This window comes from Neopsephotus bourkii, unplaced genomic scaffold (genome assembly GCF_033783945.1).
Source record: "Neopsephotus bourkii isolate Nb327-2 ecotype Australia unplaced genomic scaffold, CSIRO-AGI_Nbou_v1 NB_1189, whole genome shotgun sequence".
Taxonomy (NCBI): domain Eukaryota; kingdom Metazoa; phylum Chordata; class Aves; order Psittaciformes; family Psittacidae; genus Neopsephotus; species Neopsephotus bourkii.
In genome coordinates this window covers 2433227-2453429 of record NW_026901674.1, presented here as the reverse complement: position 1 = coordinate 2453429, position 20203 = coordinate 2433227, and the positions used below count along the sequence as shown (strand labels likewise).

The 20203-nt window shown below is 42.4% G+C and overlaps 2 protein-coding genes across 13 annotated transcripts in view; both read right to left on the bottom strand.

Moving 5' to 3' along the window:
* ATE1 (arginyltransferase 1) overlaps positions 1-1520 on the bottom strand; it is an 87534-nt gene extending 86014 nt beyond the window's left edge. For 2 of the 12 annotated variants that reach the window (XM_061364174.1, XM_061364184.1), the window contains exon 1: positions 1206-1520. In XM_061364174.1, coding sequence (XP_061220158.1) covers positions 1206-1293 — 88 coding nt within the window. In that variant the 5' untranslated portion in view covers positions 1294-1520. Of the gene's footprint in view, positions 1-157; positions 336-526; positions 674-850; positions 1122-1205 lie in introns of those variants that run through there. The other 10 variants (XM_061364178.1, XM_061364173.1, XM_061364181.1 and 7 more) reach the window with 7 other exon arrangements.
* A 106-nt stretch (positions 1521-1626) lies between these two features.
* On the bottom strand, positions 1627-14017 carry NSMCE4A (NSE4 homolog A, SMC5-SMC6 complex component). Its single transcript, XM_061364195.1, has 11 exons — positions 13732-14017; positions 12373-12453; positions 11643-11773; positions 10395-10540; positions 8180-8279; positions 6559-6649; positions 5579-5673; positions 4765-4813; positions 4025-4116; positions 3395-3486; positions 1627-2176 (listed from the first exon to the last, which is right to left on the bottom strand). The coding sequence occupies exons 1-10, from the start codon at positions 13979-13981 to the stop codon at positions 3403-3405; spliced, it is 1119 nt and encodes a 372-aa protein (XP_061220179.1). The 5' UTR covers positions 13982-14017; the 3' UTR covers positions 1627-2176; positions 3395-3402.
* Between the last annotated feature and the right edge of the window lie 6186 nt (positions 14018-20203).

Below are 20203 nucleotides of genomic sequence, written 5' to 3'. Positions count from 1 at the left end.
TTCTAGCCCAGGCTATTCTGATTCTACACTACTCTGCCTGCTATCTTTGCCAGAGATACCCCAACAAAATAACACAGAATTGCTCCTTAATCTTGTTCTAAACTGTTGGAAACACGGAGCCAGAATTCCTCTGAGCAGCGCTGAAGCTGACACACACCATTCCCAGGGATCCCTTGGACAGCAGTTGCCCAGGCAGCTGCCAGGTGGAGCAGAGCTCAAGGAATGTCTGTCATCTCTTCACCCAGGAAAGCACATCATCCGCTTCCCATCGAGCTGTCCTAAGCTAAACCTGTCCAGCCACACATCTAGAGTCATCGAGCAGGGCCAGGCCAACACACTGAGCCCTGGGTTAACCCCGTGGTGAAGGGTCAGGCAGGACAGCTGTGCCTCAGGAGTAAAACTGCACCGAGAGAACGCTTAGGGAGAGACCCTAACTACATCCTTACTTAGGGTGCATGTTATTATTATAGCAGCAATTAAACACTTCACTCTCTACACGGCTTTCCCGTTATTTCTCATGGTTCACCCTAGCCTGGAGAAGCACTCCTATCCATCCCGACCATAAGGCGAGGTTTCCCGGCGAGCCCATGGCCTCCGCGGCCCCACACCGGCCCGGCCTGGCTCTGCGGGCTGCCTCGGGTGCCCCGGGCAGCTCGGAGCCCCCATGCCCAGAGCAGGGGGCGCGGGAGAAGGGCAGTGCTCGCTCCCGGCAGGACGGAGGCAAGGCGGAGGCTGCTGCACGCCGCCGCTCACAGGCCTCCCTCAGCCCCAGGCTGAAGCAGCTCGGTGGCCTCCAGCTACCTTCGGTAGCGTCCCGGCCCTCACAGCCCGCCCTGCCCGCGGGCCGCACCGTGGGAGAGGTTGCCGGTCTCGTTCTTGCAGTAGCCGCAGCGGTAGCCATCCTCTCCGCCGAAGTACTCGACGATGCTCGGAGAGCCGCCGGCCGCCGCCATCTCCGCGGTGCCCCTCTAGTCCTGCCCCGCCGCCCGGCTCAGGACAGCGCCCTGCCCGCAGCCATACACCGCTCCCCCGGCCTACCGGAAACAGCCGCCGCCGCCATCTTTGCTACGGGCAGCGCACGGCGAGCGTCCACAGGAAATGGCGGACCCGCCATCTTTAGTGAGGGCGGCCGCGCTGCCCCGCCGCATTAAGACCGGTGTCTCAGCCCAGTCCCGTCCCGTCCCGTCCCGCCTTCTCCTGCTTACCGGCGGAGACCTTCCCCTGCTCCGACGCGCAGTAACCGCAGCGGTAGCCCTCCTTCCGGCCTTTGTACTCCACCACGGCGACAGGCATGGCGTCCGGCTGCCCGCCTCGCCCTAGCGGCCCTGCCCGCCCCAGCCACCCTGCCCGCAGCGCCCCGCCGGGGCGAAGCGAGGTGGAGACGGCCCTCGGAGGAGGCCTGGCCCCGTTTGCTGGAGCTGCTCTAAAAGAGCTCTGCGTTCTGGTCTAGATGAGCAGAGATGGTGGAACTGTGCTTTCACACGCCCTCAGGGCCTGCCCACGTTATCACCCCCAGAAACACGCTCTAACAGCATCAGCAGGACCTCCTACCCCAGCTGCTTGATCAGAACCCTGCCTGATGATAAAGTCCTAAAAACTCCGGAGACAGTCCTCCTCCAAAGAGGATTTTCTGGAGATGGAGCTAAAGTTTATTTATTTTGAATTAAAAAAATACTGTCATGGCCACATACAGCTGTCCTGCCTTGTTACAAAACCAGATACACCTGATGTCTTTTTAACTAAGTCCAAGGAAGGAGGACTTTTAAGTGCCACTGAGATTGAACTTGCAAACTCAAACCTTGGTTTTCAGGGGACTAAGAGGAGAAAGACATCATCAGTTTCTCCTTCAGCACCCAAACTCATCTAGATAACAGGATTATCACAGCAGAGATGGTTAACCATGTAAATTCCACCTGCAGGCTGCTCCTGGGGAGAGGCAAGGGATGTATGAAGGGGGATAGCATTTCATTTTTACTTAGAAGCATCTGTAAACTTTATGTAAAGCAGCAAACTAAGCCCTAATAAACAGGAGGTATATGGTAATAAACCCGTGACAGGTAGAAACAAACCAGCACATAGGAAGTGTTGAGATGTTCTAATAGAAATAATTTTACAACATATATACATATAAAACACTTTCTGAATAAAACATTTTAAAATATTTCCTGTAAGGCACCTAGGGGCAAAGAAAGGAAAAAAAAAAAAAGAAAAAAGCCAGTAAGACAACATGCATTAAGATTTGGATTAGCAAACAACTGTGGCAATAAAAGAACTCAATGCAATGGCTGAATGGGTTTTAGAGGGAACCTGATGGTGTTCCCTTCTTTTTCCCCCCACAAGTCCTTCACGCTAATCTATTAACAACATCAGCTGTCAATTGGTTAAAAGGTACAAAAACTAAGCTATGATTCTTCACAGCACTGCATTAAGTATGCCACTTAACTGACTGACACATGTAAAAATAGAATCATAAAACAGTTGGGGTTGGAAAGGACCTTAAGATCATCAAGTTCCAATCCCCCTGCCATGGGCAGGGACACCTCGCTCTAAACCAAGGCTCTGTCCAACCTGGCCTTGAACACTGCCAGGGGTCGAGCATTCACAACCTCCCTGGGCAACCCATTCCAGTGCCTCACCACCCTCACAGGAAAGTTCTTCCTCATATCCGATCTAAACTTCCCCTGTTTTAAGTTTTAACCTCTTACCCCCTGTCCTATCAGTATATCAGTGAAGAGTGCTTCCCCAGCATCCCTATAGACCCCCTTCAGATACTGGAAGGCTGCTATGAGGTCTCCACGCAGCCTTCTCTTCTCCAGGCTGAACAGCCCCAACTTTCTCAGCCTGTCTTCATACAGGAGGTGCTCCAGTCCCCTGATCATTCTCGTGGCCTCCTCTGGACTTGTTCCAACAGTTCCATGTCCTTTTTATGTTGAGGACACCAGAACTGCACACAATGCTCCAAGTGAGGTCTCACAAGAGCAGAATAAAGGGGCAGGATCACCTCCTTCCACCTGCTGGTCACGCTCCAGGATACAGTTGCCTTCTGGGCTGCAAGCGCACACTGAAGCTGGCTCATGTTCAGTTTCTCATTGACCAGCACCCCCAAGTCCTTCTCTGCAGGGCTGCTCTGAATCTCTTCTCTAAATAAAGGGTTCTTTCATTTAACTACTGCACAGAAGATCAGATTACTTTGTTCCATTAAGACATCAACAATGTTCCAGATGTTATGAAGTTGCCCTGCTCATAGTTTCTCTACATTTATAAGTCACAGGTAGTTTCCCTGCAGTTCTTCAACATGCATAAGGAACTCATTCACTGTATCCTTTTTTATTTTGTTTGATTTACTAAAAAAAATAAGTATCCTTATTTAGTTCAATTTATTAAAAGAACTTACCTGAAGAATTAATCTGTCTCCATTTCATCTTCATTGCTATTATAAGGAGGGCTAATCATGGGTTCTGTTATTTCAAATGTTTCTACAATCTCCTGGTTAGAGATGACAAAAGCATGTAAGTTACAAGAACTGAATTATTTCCATTTCATTGAAGTTACCATCACATAAGTAATAAAGTTTCTCATACTGAAGCACTACTTCAAATTACTAAGTATATTTGAGTAAGGTACAAAGGAGAGGAGTTGTACATGCTAAAAACTACTTTTTGTTTTAAGATCTAGTACAAACAGCAAGCAGTGAGGAAACTGAAAAGAGAACTTTTCCTCTAAAGGCAACTATCATTCAGGAAGGGAAGAAACAGATGCTATTTATGCAGTCCTTATACAAAACAGTAAAAGCAAGTCACTGCACAACTTAAACTGGGCAGGCTTCAAGGATCAAAGATGAAATTGCTATCCCAATTGTCAGTGTTCTTGCAGTTAAAAGCATTCACTAGATTTGTGATAGTTCTGGAATCCATAAAGTTAAATGCAGTGATAATACAGGAACTCCTGTCCTCATCAGAGTACGTAACAATGCAGTACATATAGTCCTACACTTAACAAAAGTATCGAGAGCTATCTGTTATACCTTCCAGTCTTTGTAGTTCAGAGACAAGACAACCTGGTTCCGTGCTCCAGCACTACGGCCATCCTCCCTTTCCTCGTTGTCTTCTGAAGGCTCTGTGCAAAATACAGCATTTCCAGAGTCCTTATACTCATTAAGTCAGTCTCCTCCAGGAGTACAAAAGCTTCACAAAAAGCAAATCAGTGACACATGCTGCACAAAGATAGTCTCCAGCAACAGCCTGTATCATACACTCCTTAAGAAATTTCTTTAGTCTTAACTCCTAAAAATTGAGGAACTAACATTTCACTCACAGAAGGATCTAAGTATTTCACCCTTTCCAAAATCCCACCAGTTGTAATCCCACTGATATCCCATGAGAATGAAAGCTAAAGACCTCCTACATAGGATGGCATTTCCCTTACAACTGTTCTGAAGATGCAGCACTTCCCAACACAGGTAAAGGAGACTTCCTGCATCCAAAAATCTGTTTTCTCAGCAAAACCTAACAATGTTCATTTATGTATTAGTGAAGATACCACTTTGAAATAAAATGTTATTCCCTTTCCTTTTATTAACAGACTCAATACCTCCGGTTCCTCTCATAAATCTCATTATGCCTTCAATTACACTCACTGGATATCCCCAGATCTCTACTCCTGCAGCTAAAAATACACCTGAAACTTCCTAAACATGCAAGATGTAGCTACTTTTCAATAACAAAATAAACCCCCAACAATTAGACTTTTAAAGTTAGATTTTACCTATTATTGGCAATTTATCATCATCCAGCTTTATTCTTGCAAAACCATCCTGAAAAGACAGGATTTACAGTTTCATAAGTTAGGCATGATTAAGGTAATGCACTGAGATATCATATTTTAATATATTACATCATAAACAAGTACATGTATTGATATACAGTCATAACTGGCATACCAAATAAGAATAGTTTAAATACAGCATTCATTCATTCACAAAGAATGCAGATGATATAGGACAATTGGCAACTTGGATTAGAAAAAAAAAATCAGTTTTATTAAAAACCATTATTCATTAAATATACTGGAGTGAACCCTCCATGATCACATCACTTTTCACTATAAACCCGAATTTAGACAAATATCTCTGTAAGTTTTTCTGTTTTCCCAAATTCATGTTATTTGACAAACTAAGTATGAAGTGCAAATCTACAGATTCAAAAGGTGTATTAAACACTCCACTAACATACTTTCCTTCAGCCTCAATAACGCTTCTATACTGCCTGACTGCTCTTCTAAAATCTAACATAATGTGAGGCAGAATCCCTTTTTGAGATGTGTGTAACAGCAGAAGTTTCATTATGGTTTTGCTGGTACATTAACTATAATAGAAAAATCTAATAAAAAATATTATACTGTCAACTCTGGTTTCTTTTTTATTCAATTACTAAAATATCACAGACTTTGTAGAAAACAAATTAGGATTCCTAATATTTAAATCCTAATCTGTCAAACTTGAAGCCATAAAAACAAAAAATCATCTTTCTAGATAACTCCAATATCCAAAATAAGATTTCAAGAACATGTCAGACCTTACCCTTATAATGAAGGACACATGAAAGATGTTTTCCACAGTGCGTGCAAAGGAGTTGGGATCAATCACAAGATCAAAGAAGGAAATAGGAGTACTAGCTGGACATAGAAAAAAGGGGTTGTTAAAAAAATAAACAGGTGGTACACAGACCTAATATATGCAAACATAAAGCCAGGGCTCCTTTTAAAAGCTGCTTGACTGTTTATGTCCGTTCAGTTACAAAGCTGAATTCCCAGTTGCCTGAAGAAAGAAACAGGTTCTAGAGATGAGTGTTTTCTTCCATCTTTTGCCGCACACATACACACACTTGGTAACTATTTGATCCCCTCTAAAAAATGGCATGTTGTAGTAAGAGAGAAAGGATAGGGTTTAAATTTACTTTGTAGCAAGCAGCAGTCAATTAGTGTTCATAAAAATAGCCTCTATCCTTCAACATGAAGATTTCACAGAATCCTGGAAGAACCATAAAATTCCAGACTGGTTTGGGTAGAAAGGACCTTAAAGCTCATCCAGCTCCAACCCCTGCCACAGGCAGGGACACCTTCCACTAGAGCAGCTTGCTCCAAGCCCCTGTGTCCAACCTGGCCTTGAACACTGCCAGGGATGGGGCAGCCACAGCTTCTCTGGGCACCCTGTGCCAGCGCCTCAGCACCCTCACAGGGAAGAGCTTCTGCCTAAGAGCTCATCTCAGTCTCCCCTCCAGCAGGTTAAAGCCATTCCCCTTGGCCTGTCCCTGCAGGCCCTTGTCCAAAGCCCCTCTCCAGATTTCTTGTAGGTATATACCTCTAGGTATTGCAGCTGCTCTAAGGTCTCCCCAGTCTTCTCTAAGCTGAACAAGCCCAGCCCTCTCAACGTGTCTGAGAGTCTTCTACTCGCTAACTCCAACTAATTTTGTTGCTATAGTCTAATCACTCTTAACTGTAGATTAAGAGCGTTCATCTTCTTAAATTAATGTTTTAAAAGCTTACTGGAATCATACTTACGATCATTTTGAAAATGAGTCTGCAATAACCCCAAGATCCTCTCTACTTCTTTTTCTGTAGCTTCCTGATGAGACTCCTCCATTTTTTTTAACTGGAAAAAAAGAAACACAGTTTCACCTCAAATAACCCCTGTGGTAAGACAAGAAGATGAAAAGGGCCTTTTATGAACACCTAACTTAAAAGGTGTATTTTTCTCTCTATGCCACATATGCACAGTCACAGACACATATGAAACATAAGACAACTTACACAGTGGTTTAGGAACCAGTTTCCATCTTAAAGAATAAACCTGAAAGGCTGTAGCTTGTATGTTTTCAGCCTATTTACAGGGCTACGTTGACTTCCCAATAGTTCCGAGTTATGCCTAATGGCACACAGTTTGTGAGTTTATTGTAGAAGTTCATTTTTAAGTGCAGAAGAGCAGTTCATTAAAAGAAGGAAAAGTTAAAGATCTTTTCAGAAAAGCACCTAAGTTTACATGTAAGAAAAGTGAAGTTTAGCATGGTCAAAGGACAGGACTGTGATTTTAGATTTGCTCATGAGCTGTACAGCAGGGGACTCCACCCTCCAAGTACTGTACCCTGCACAGTACCAAATACGCTTCTCAAGCAGCCCTCAGCAACCTGTTTGCTGCTCCTGTTAGGTAACAATTTCCCTTTGACCACCTTGCAAGCTACAGAAACTTCTACACATAACTATATCCAACACAGATTTACATAGATGTGATGTGATGTGATCATCAGCGTTTCCCTAAGCAAACCACAAACAGCAGTCACTTGCTTTTGGAAACAACTGTCTCAAAATCCCCAGCTCCTCTTCTTCCCAGTACAAACTGTATCAGAATATTTTCTATCACTATTTGGATTATTATGAAGTAGGCTGCATTTAAAAAGCCATACTCAACGTTTTCACTATGAGGGTGCCCAGAGAAGCTGTGTCTGCCACATCTCTGGCAGCGTTCAAGGCCACGTTGGACACGGGGGCTTGAAGCAACCTGCTCTAGAAGAAGGTGTCCCTGCCCGTGGCAGGGGTTGGAACTGGATAAGCCAACCCAAACCGGTTTGTGATTCTATGATGTTGCCTCTACATACTGGCATTATCAGCCAGAGGTTCCCTATATCAACATGGTTTATTAGTTCAAAGGAAGCCTCCCTGGAAGTATTCTCAGACTTTGGCCTTTCTGCCAGAGTACAACAGAATGAATGGGAAAACAGCAGAGAAAACAGTGATTAAGGGAGTCAATTAGTCTGCTGTTATGTGCATTTCTGTGCAAATGATGTAGACTGTTAGATGCTTTTTAAGTAAAAGTTGAAAACACACTAATATAGAGAAGTTTCTTTTCATTTCCTTTCAAAGCAACAAGTATCAGAGCAAATAAACTAATCTGAACTTGTAAAATCAGGCTGTAAATCCTACTTCCTTCCACTCAGTGAAATACTGCAGTCCACACAAAACAAATTGAGAAGCCTAATAGCGAAGTCTGAATTCTTTAGCCTGAATCCTTTAGCACTACACAGTTCCTAACAACGAACCCCAAACCAACATGAACTAGAAAGATTTACAAGTCAGTTGTAATAACTGTGCCATAAGAAATCATCAATAAAGATAACAGTTCACAAACCTGAGCAGGCATTGCCCTTTTTCCTTCTGTTCCTGTAGTTTTTTTCTGTCTCTCAATCCGTTGCCTTGGTACAGGAGGATCAGACTTGAAAGATCCCAACCTAACCAAGACAAAAAGAGCACATATATGGAAATATATTTTATATGATATGCTAAGAAATCTATAAAGTGAGCAAATTGATCTGCTGATAAAGATGCAAAGTAATGACCGATGTCTAAAAATAAAGCCTCATCACACGCAGATTTCCATAAACAACCATCCCCTAAGGTTGTTCCCAATATATGTTGGCAGCCTCATAGCAGAGTTAACAACAGATGCATAAAATTTGGTGCCATTATTCCAACTTTAACAGAAAACTTTAAATCTCCTTTTCTGAAAGCTAAGTAAGAAATGAAATTCGTACCCTCCTCTATCTCCTTTTGAATTTATTACAGACTTTCCTGTCTGAAAACTCTCTCCATACAGTACTTATCTCTTTTTTACCTATTGTTTAGTTTCTGTAAGTTCAGGTTTACAGTTTTCTCATATACAGTCAATCATAGGAACATTCACTACACTAAGACAAGACCCAACATTTCTCATTAAACAGTGCAATATATGTGGTAGATTTCAGCACTTTCTTGAAGTGCTTACCTCTCTCCATTGACTATATTAAGGAACTTAGGTGCCTAACTTTGGGTGCCTTGAATCTCCACCGAACTAGATGCCTAAAAGGAGAGAGTGTGAATTGAGACTCAATTCAAGGTAGTTCAGCAGGTACACAAATATTTTACAGGACTTATTTTTCCATGTCTTGAGCTGCAATTGCTCCACTTCAGAAATCACAGACTAACCATGAGAAAAAAATAACTCAGGTCTCAGATAAGCAGAGAAGCATAGAATAGTTTGGCTTGGAAAAGACCTTAAGATCAAGTTCCAACCCCCTTGCCATGGGCAGGGACGCCTCACACTAAACCATGTCACCCAAGGTTCTGTCCAACCTGGCCATGCACACTGCCAGGTATAGAGTGCTCACAGCTTCCTTGGGCAACACATTCCACTGCCTCATCACCCTTACTGTAAAGAACTTCTTCCTTATATCCAATCTAAACTTCCCCTCTTTAAATTTGAACCTATCAACGATAGTCAGAAATCAGCAGTTCTTTTCCTAAACTGAGAACTACACTGGATTATATTAACACTTTATATTCACACATCCTCCATCAAAAGGAGATGTGTGTAAAATGAAGTCCATCATTACTTAAGTCAAAATGTTATTAATGAGAAAACAGTTTTTCTTGCAGCCAGTTTTGTCTTAAAATAAAAAGGTTTGGAAAATACTTATCTTTTAGAGCTTGAACGTGCAAAGCCAAGTTTGAATTATCTTAATGAGCCATCCATCATTAAATATCAGATATTGTATGATCAAAATTAGTATATTCAGCAGCCTTCTTACAGTGAGACTTATTGGGGGGTGGAACAAGTGTGAAAGCATAGACAACTATTTAATACTCTCTCAACTCTACTGCTGATATTTAATTCAACTAGATCCTGCTATGGCTGTCTTTATGAGAGATTTAAATTGAAGAGTTGTCTATAAGCCAGGTGACTACGGGTCACCTAACAGCAGCTAAAAAGGCTCCTACCAATGGTTCCTTACGCAAAACGAGAGATGATGCTGGTTCTACACAGGCCACTTGAAAGTAATCAGGTGATTTTTTCTGAAGGCAGAGACAGAACGCAAGATTCTAAAAGACAACCCATTAACACAGATATATGAGAAGAACTGTTAGTCTCTTCTTAAGAACAGAATCATCAGGTAAAAGATACAGACCCTGAGGGACAGACCTGGGGGAAAAGCCTTCCTGTATTCATGATTCTGGCTGCAACTTGTACAGGGAAAGAAAGATGAGGGAAGAGTCAGCTTTTGAAAGAAAGATGATCGCTTCTACTGGGTTTGGCCTGAAGCACGTAAATTAAGAATATCTTGCTTTCTCTACTAGATACAAGTGATGCTATTTTGCAGCCAAGCCAAATCAAAATCAAAGAAACATTATGAAATACTTTGAAGACAAGGAGTTCACCGTACCATAAGAAAAGAGAGCACACGTGAGTTCTTGTTGATACTCTGTGACCCAAGATTAAACTCTATTCAAGCCCAGGGCATTAATGATAAGAATCAATTAAGGCCATTGACTTGTGCTGCAGTTTATACTATTTCCTTAAATAAACTTACATGTAGTGAAAAGAAGGTGCTCTTCTGAAGTACTTTTCTGCTTCTTCTCCCAGTTTATGCCAGGCATCACTAGGCAAATAGCCTGAAATGCTCTCAGAATCATCATTTTCTTCTGCTTCTATGCGATTTATACCCATAAAAGTTAACTAGAAGATAAAAAAAAGCTGCAATGAAAATTCACTTACAGAAAGATCAGCAAATACTTTAATGGTGAAATACTATATCACAGTGTTTGTGTTGCTAGACTAATACTTAATATCACTGCACAAGAACCTCGACTTTCCTGCAGATACTGTGAAAACAGAAAAACACTCACATACACACTCATATTCACAGCAAGCATTGGAAAAAAGAGCTATAGGTAAATAAAACTGCTTATATTCCAACAGAACTTTAATGAAATGACCTTGTAGGATAGTAGAAGGTGTTCCTGCCCATGGCAGGCTGTTGGAACTAGATGAGCTTTAAGGTCCCTTCCAACCCAAACCATTTCAGGACTACTTAAATTGCACTATAAAGCTAAGGTGTCTCACAGTTTCTGAACACCACATGCTTCCAGGGAGCTTAGCTCCTCAACACCATAAAACAGCTTATTTGACTCAACCTTACAGCCAGCAGCCAGACCTCCCTATTTAACTTGATGGGTTTTTTTTATATTGCAGAGTTCTACACTTGGCCAAAGACTCACACTCCTCATTAATCTGCTGTAACACAAGAGAAAATTTTCAGGGAGGGGAGGAAGAAAAAATCCAAATTCTTCTTCAAAGCTGTTCTAAACTGACTGTTCCACCCGTTCACAGTATAAAGAGGCAAACATGTCAAGTCTAAAAGCATGCAGGTAATCTAAAGTCCCATGTCAGTGACGTGGGGCCTTAAGAACTCCAAAACCACATAAAGCAGTGGAGAGAATAAAGAAACTACTCAGAGCTGCTGAAGCTACAAAACAGTGAGCATAAAAGAAGTGTACAAGGCTACCTTAAGAGCACAAACCAAAGTGTGATAAAGTAGCACCAATGCACCAATGGGAGGCGATGTCTGCATTTTAAGTTATATTTTCCCCTCTGCATACTGGAAATACTCAATACATAGTTTAGAACAATTACCAACACTAAACAGAAAGTTAATCAAAGAAATGCACAGGAAGAGTTAAATTCCATCAGAACTGTCCTGTACTGCCTGAAAACTTGTTCTAAAACAAACAGGGCAAACCCCTAGCAAAACTGTTGGCAAAGTCAGTCTAGAACTTACCAAGTCTTCTGCAAACACTAGTGAATCAAATGTTGTCATTTCAGAGTGCAACTCATTGGCCTTCTCCTTTCCTAGATTTGATGCTAAGACAAGAAACTGGGCATCAAGGGCAGCCTCTCGTGCACTGGAAACTGTTACAGGAAAGATTTTATGTTAATAAGATGAAATTGTCAAAAAAACAATAAGAAAATTCAGCATACAGACTATTCTAGGTATAAAACTTTATAAATCATTTTGTTGCAATGACCTCTAACACCTGTACTTACATAATCCTTATAATAGCATTTGCATTAAAAAATAAGAGAAAAGGAAAAGGAGAGGATGACACTGTCAAAACCAAGAATGGAAAAATAACACAGCACCCCAAAGAATAAAATGCCTTCTTTATTGACATGTTTTCCATCTCTCTAAGTGAAATGAACCCCTCTAACTGATAGCTTCTATATCTACTGCTTATGTATAGTTCTGCAGTGTCAAGATAAAGCAGTGAGCATTTTTCCAAGTGCAAATAAACACTAAAGTAATATTAGTTTTCTCATATCAATGTATTCAAATAATTCCTCTTCAACTAAACATATCTGTTTTAAGTTATACCTTAATAATTCTGGTAAAGTACTTGACTTTCAACTTCACTCTCTCACCCTTTTTTGTTTCCAAGGCATCATCGCCTCACACTTGGCCAACTGTCAAGCAAAAGCCTCTATAACAAGGACCACAGAGTTTGCTTTACCTCCACTAAACAGTTTATTGGCTTCTTCCAAAGCTTCTGTCAGCCTGTTGCTTTTTGAACTCAGCATATCCTCACGATTTTCTGGGGGACAAACAAATGAAATCTTATGTTACTTAAATATAGAAGCATCGAGAAATACAGATTCACACCTTAATCAGAACTCGCTGGGTCACACACACACAAAAATACAGAATATAGTTAAGTACATTAATTGCAAGATTATGTTAGGCTCCATTTTTTATTAATGTGTATGCATTAACTCAGTTTGAAGTAATTTTTAATTTCCTTCAATGGATCTATATTGTACCATAGGATGCTGAGGCACTGGCACAGGGTGCCCAGAGAAGCTGTGGCTGCCCCATCCCTGGCAGTGTTCAAGGCCAGGTTGGACACAGGGGCTTGGAGCAAGCTGCTCCAGTGGAAGGTGTCCCTGCCCGTGGCAGGGGTTGGAACTGGATGGGCATTTAAGGTCCCTTCCAACCCAAACCTGCCTGGGATTCTGTGAATTTATGTTAGCAGATCCCTCATGGTTCCAGTAAAATACCTGTATCTGCATCAAAGCTGCTACCAGCTACCATGTTTTTCATCTTACCTTTAGGTTACTAAGGATTTTCATGAATCAAACAAACAAACCCCCCAAATGAATGCTTGATGACTTCTGAAGATCACCCCGTCAAACACAGTCACTTGTATATCACAGTCTATGTAGGATTTAACAGGGCTTCAGAGGTCCAGTTCTAAACAGCTACTCACAACACCGCTTTTACAGACTTACGCCATCTCAATGACCTCACATACCACTGCTGGTTTCTGCTTAACACAGCCCGGATAATCCATGAATTGCATTGTATTCCCTTGTAAAACAACACACACATTTACTGAGCATGCAGAAAACACCAGCCCTGCACACCGTTAATGCAGCAGGGTGTACTCCAACAACCATGATGCTTCTATGAGAAAACCATCACGCTCCAACGACATAGATGAGAACTGCTGACACATCTACCTAAAGGTTCGCTAAAAATCCCAGCACTTGCGGAAAGCCCACGAACAACTTTCAAGGCGGGGCAGATAACCTGCACCCAAATTAAAGCTCAAACACCATTAAGACAAAATTAAAGGCTCTGCGTTTAGCTCCAGGTCTAAAGCTGACAGTTTGGCCCGCTGCAATGCAGTTAGGGCTGGAAAATCCCTCATACCCTTGCTATCCCAGGGCATGTAAACTCTTCCAGGGAGGCAAGAACTGGATCCAACCGCAGGCCCATCGATTCAGAAGCCCCAGGAGCCCGGTGTTCAGGGCAGCGTTACGGGCTCCTCAACACCGCGAGGCCGGGCTCCGGCCGCCGCTCCCGGGCTTACGCTGCACGCTGTAGATGAGCTCCCGGTACTGGTTCCGGATGATCCTCCTGCTGCGCTCATCGCCCTCCAGCCGCTGCGGCTGCTCGTCCTCCTCCATGTCTCCGTCGGCGGAGCCCGGCGAGCGGCCCTGCAACCGCCGCTGCGGCACGGCGCCGTTCCGCGAGGTGGACGGCAGCGAGGCGCGGCCGCGCTCCGAGCTCGAACTCCCCGAGGGAGAGGCGACCCCGTCGTTGCTGCTCGCCCCCGACATCGCTGCGTGGCGCCGCGGGCCCTCGGCAGCCGCGGGCCGGCCAGCCCAGCCCAGCACCGCCGAGCGCGCCAAGGCCGCGGAGACGCCGCTACCGGGCGCGACGGTGGCCCGGGAGGGTCAAACAGCAGCGGGAGGTGGGGCCAAGGCCTCCGCAGGCAGGGGTCATGGCGGGCGCCAGCTCCGCTCTGAGGCAATGAGGGGGAGTGCAGCAGCAGCCGCCGCGGCTGTCAGCCCCAGGCGGGGCCGCGCCGGTCCCTGTCCTTGGGCTTTGTCTTTGTCTCTGTCTCGGTCAAAAATAAACGGCGCCTGAGCTGTTTGGAATAAATCCCCGAAACATCCGCTCACGCACGGCCGAGATGGGGCTTTTTACCCCTTGGATTAAGTGACTTTCCTGCCTCTAAAAACTTAAACAGGAAAGCCCTAGAGGGGGAGGAGTGAAAGTGTCAGGATGAACCTGGTGGTAACACGGTTTTCATCTGCTTTTAAGCTTCTCTAAGGTTTGAGGAGCAGAAGAGGGGAAAACTGCAGACAAAAGGATGATGCCCTTGTCGGAACATCTCTAATACATGTTTCCATATACATGTATAGGTTAATCACTAAGCTCTCTGCTCCAGAAAATAAAGTAACTAATGTATTCTTTGAAGAGGAATAGACTCCTAAATTAGTTAATCATGACCAGTTGTGTTGTTTATACCAAAGACAATAAAGCAGAGTTAAATGTAAGCAAGTGTATTAGTAATTCAACAGGAAGAAATGTGCCTTCAGTAGTTTTATCCAACCAAGCATTACAAGTCTGGAAAATCAGGCAATTAAATGCTCATTTAATCATGAACATTGTACATTACAGACTAAAAGAAAAATAAATCTTTAATACATGTTTTCTCCTCACATTCTATTCCTTTCCCATTGCCAGTGCCATTAGAATTGAGTTTAGTGTAACGAATCTGGCTTCTGATTTGGAGCAGTGGGTTTTGTAATGCCCCTCATTGCTCTTATTTTCTCACCGTTCTCTTGTATAAATAGCAGCAATTTAGGAAGTGTGCTGAGTGATTATTTCTGACATCCTGATGATCCTACTTTAAGAATTCCTTAAAATAGACTTCTGCTTTATATTATCACACCAATCAGATAAAACAATCATTAGCACTCTCTTTCAGTTGTGAGTATAGAGTTTGCACAAGATGCTCATGAGTATTAAAAGAATATGTAATAATATCAAATTGCTATAACCATAGAATCCCAGACTGGTTTGTGTTGGAAGGGACCTTAAACCTCATCCAGCTCCAACCCCTGCCACAGGCAGGCACACCTTCCACTGGAGCAGCTTGCTCCAAGCCCCTGTGTCCAACCTGGCCTTGAACACTGCCAGGGATGGGGCAGCCACAGCTTCTCTGGGCAACTGTAAGTAATTTAAACCAGCCATATATGCTAAAGGTTTAATTCCTGCTTTCCTGGTTACCTACAGCAAGTAACTCCCCTTACTCATTTCATGATGTTACAACACTGCTCTCTGCTTCAACATACCACGTGGTGGTCAAACATAGTGGCAGAATTGCATTGAAGTTTCTACTCTTTCAGTAAATTGTGAAACAGGAGGCAAGAGTCTGGACCCTTCACACTTTCACCATGACTTCTTGAGGTCTTCAGTGGGCTGGACATTGTCTGGTATAGCAGCCAGAGACACAAAAAGAAGTGGCTTCATCATCATTTGCACCATCTAAGGCCAGTTTTATACTGGTTCTAAAGCAAAGTCTCTTACACAGGATTCACAGTTGCAAGACTGCTGCATCTTCCAGCTGACTCTCACTGTTAATGTATATTGACATAAGTCAGATAAAGAAGGCAAAAGAGCATTCTAGCTATAGTGAACACTAGCATTTAGATTTTCAAACCTGGGAATCTTTCACATTATTGATACAGGATGAAATACACTTCATATTACAGGAAAGGCATTGGGATGAATATTCTGTAATCTCAACTGAAAATCAAAGTCATTTTATTAAGAGGGCAACAAAATAACGAAAACCTACTGTTAGTTGCATTGATGAATCCCAGATGTTTTAAAAGAACACATACAGGAGCAGGGATTTCTATCCCACTGAACTCCCCAAACACAATCTTCTTTTCTTCATAGTGCATGTCAGTCATCCCCTAAATTTCTTATAGTTTAATAATTTAGTTGAGCATTAACCCAGAGGTGTGTTGGGTTCCCATGAGAGCTTAATACACTTGTGAAACTTGAGGCAAAACCTGAATGCACGATTTACTATGGCTCGATGCTGTTAATGGGAAACTCTTTGCAAGTTCACAAATGCTCTGATCCATGCAGTGATACTGCCTATCAAAATGAATTCCTTGTGTAAACCCATTTACTCCAACAAAGCTACCTAAAGGAGGATGTCAACCAAATACATTGTTTCAAAGGCAATGGGTGATACTTTATAGTATCAATATAACTTTTTATTATAATAGAAGCTTAGAATAACACTATGGTACATGAAAAGCTGATTCCTAGGTACTTTCCTGATGACTTTAAAATTGCACCTTTTCAATTAGGAATTTATTTGCAGCTTTCTCAGCTTAATTTTCAAGTTTGTTCAAGGATTCAAATGAATCCTACAAAATATAAATACACAGCATTAGCACTTCATTGTGTGGTTAATACTACCGTGTTGCTCTAATTGCTGTGGTGTTTTATTAGAGTGTCTTCAGAAGGTGTTCTAGAGCACCTCCATAGATCAAACTGATTCAATATACAGTCATGGTTCTACCTTGTCTTCCCCAAACCAGTGCTTCTGCTGGACTACAGAGTGCAGCTATGCATAAACTGCCTTTCAAAATATGCTTAAAATACTTAATTTTTCAGTCCAAAGTTATTGAATTGGACTCTTGAACAATTTTCTATTCTCATACTCTGTGTGACTAATAGAGTGCTGTTGAATTTGCATTGCAAATTCATTATGAGTAATACGCTTTTGGACCCTAACGCAGAAAGTCTCAAGAGAGGATCCAAACAAGACTGGAGCCCATTGTACAATTCAGTACACAAACACGTGGTAAGGAATATTCCCTATGCCAAAGACTTTGGAATACAGTACAAAATGCAAAGTGGTGGAAGGTTCAATATGAGGTGAAAGGCTCCATACCTTGCTGAGGAAACCCTATTGTATCCAGTTTCATGCAAACACTAATCTTGCATTTCTGAAGATGATGCTTGCTCTCCTGAAGTCTGTGTTTGACCTTTCCTAGTACTTAGACAAGAAAGGCCTTTCACTCATTAGGTACAAGAGCAAAATATCCCACAGATGCCTCTTTGTCTCAAATATACAATACACTAACAAAGTGTTCTTAGAGACGCAAGCCACATTAACCAAAAATTAAACATTAAAAAGCACAAGAGTGCAACAAATACCGTGCAGCCTATAAATTCACTTTTAACAATGTTGCGCACTATAGAAGGATTTTAACAGTTTCTGTCACATTTCTTCTGTAGCTTGTATTGATATGTAAAGTAAGACCACTCCACATAGATGAGTGGTGGTTAATCTGAATTCAGTTTTCAGTTTCACCACAAAAAACCTTTCACTGAAGCTATGCACGTCACTTGGAAGTGGGAGGAATGATAGGAAAAGCCTGCTGCTGCTCTTCACGTTGACCAGTCACACTACACACCTTGCAGCTATGTGTGAGACAGAAGGTGGAGGCTGTAAGGATTCCTAATTTCTATTCTATCTTCTTCTGTGTTCCAGAGAACAGACTGGCAGTTTCAGATGGCATAACCAAGTATATTGGGTCAGCTGAAGAAACTGAGTCTGGGAGGATAGAGTATAAAGCTATAACTGCATCTTTTTACAGGAGAACAGAGTTTCAGGGGTGGTGGTGTCAGTCAGCACAGCCATGGGTACTGTCTCACGACTGGGGGGTGATGCAGAGCCATTGTGTCAGCACAGATGATTCTGCACATACATTCTGCAGGCCTGCCTTAGATCTACACAGATGTCTGGGCTCTTAACTCCTGTTGATTTCAGTAGGAAGAAGTACCTGCATTGTGCAGTAGCTAGATCCTGTATTTATAGCTCTTGCTGCAACAGTTGTCCATGAACTATCTTATCAAGTGAATGATTTTTGACCTGTGCTGTAGCAGTGTTGTAGGCAGCAGCATCCCGATACAGTCAGAGAAAAGCGTGGAAAAGCAGAAGAATGAGGGCTAAAACCAGTGTATCAGGCTATAGGACAGGTTACCAGTCTCAGCTATAGGAAGGGCATATTGTGCATTATCTAAGAGGATTCAAAGCAGCATTCCCTTCCCATTCACAGTCATATGGCATCCCCCTGGCAATTATTTTCTTAGGAAAACAGGAGCAGTAGCTGATTTTCAAACACAGCTTAACAGCTGGAAACCAGAAGTGGTATAATGAAACCAGCAGATTCTGCTTCCTATTCCACTGCCTCTGTTTTAAGTGTTAACGTTATTTATCTGAAAACTAATTTACAGCACATGCAATATCACCTCTCATGTCCCAGACCTCACCTGCCACAATAAAGCTGTTGTCTTCTGTAAACTCACAACACACAGAAACACACAGAAACAGCTTCAGAAAAACGGGAATTATAAGGGAATAGTATTAAGTAACTACCTTGCATGCCCTTAATGTGTGTGGACTTTCTCCTCCCTGTGAGTCCAGATGTCAGGATGCAAATACAGGTTTAACAAATGCGAGTATATGTGAGTTACAATTTTTTAATATCATCTGACTATGATTAATATGAGCTAAACATTTTGCAATACTGCCAGACATTCCCCTGTAGCTTTTACTTTGAGTTCTGCTTGTCCAGATGATTCATCTCTAGTTTCCTGGGCATTACTGTGCATATATACCCATTGTTCTTGTGAACAGTGAAAACAGGAACTTAAGAAGATGGTCTGTCTCCAGCTGATTGTGAGCTTTCAAATTGTTTTTACCCACCATGACTGTTTTTTTCACTCAGTTCTCATACATGCGTATATGCAAAATTGTATTGAAATGAGAAGACTCACATAGAGAAACCTGAAAAGAAATATTTCAAATGTGTTAGCAGAGATTCACTGTGTGCAGATTTCACCATTCCCTCTTCTGCCTCCTCTCAGAGTGCAGAAATGCGCACTAAGTTTCTGGCATTCAGCAGAGGATCTCCAATTGAATTATAATTCTTAATGCTGCATACTTTCTATATACCTCGATATACAACAGCTCCTGGAGATACCATATTTCAGCAACAGGCAACTCTATTGTCAGCAAACACAAAACAGTAATGGGGTTTCTTTACAATGCTGAGAAGTGAATGACCAGTGGTGTTCACTGTACATCTCAGATGCCAGTGAGCAAATAAACCATGGATCTACCACCACTGATTCAGTATCAAATCTAGTAATTTGTCCAGTTCTGAAATATTGTTCTTCTGATGCAAAGATCACTGATCTGTTAGCAGCCATTCCTTGGCATTAATGAAGAAATGCACATTTTTAGGAGAAAGGCACATTTTTAAATGAGACAGTTCAGTTACTGCCCAAGAGTGTTGCTTATGATTTTAAAGCATAATCCCTCTGATTTTCCCTTGAATACACCAAGATAAATGCTACCATTCAAGATGAAGAGATAATGCATGTCCAAGAACTTGGCAACACAGGACCTGTTGCCCAGTGATGGCTGCTCCAGACATAAAAATAACCCTCATAATCTGAAATGGGGCTGAGACTAATGGGAAACATCAGAAACAAAACCTCTGAGATCCTTGCTGTTCAGATGCCAGCTCTGCAGCAAACGCAGATGAGGGCAATTTCTTCTAATGAGCACAGCTGACTTAAACAGAAATGGTTTAGCAATGTAGAAGTGCATGTTCATACACTTGGTTCTTGCAGAAGCTTTTATTTCATATTTAGAGATAACCCTATGGGAGATAAAAATCTGTCACCAGATACTCTTTCAGCAGAGTGGATTAGGTTACAGCCCATCAGATCCTGGTATATATTGTGCTTGTTTCAAACAGTCTTTTCAGAGGTATATAGAAGAATAATTATTAATAGAACTCTGAAAAAAATCCTGAGGCCCAAACTTGTCAGGGAAAAAAACTGTGGCAAGGTCAGACCCTCACTGGTACCAGGAACTCCTTAATGACTTGGAAGGTTTCATTATAGGCTGAGAAATTTGGGGCCATTCAGCCTGGAGAAGAGAAGGCTGCATG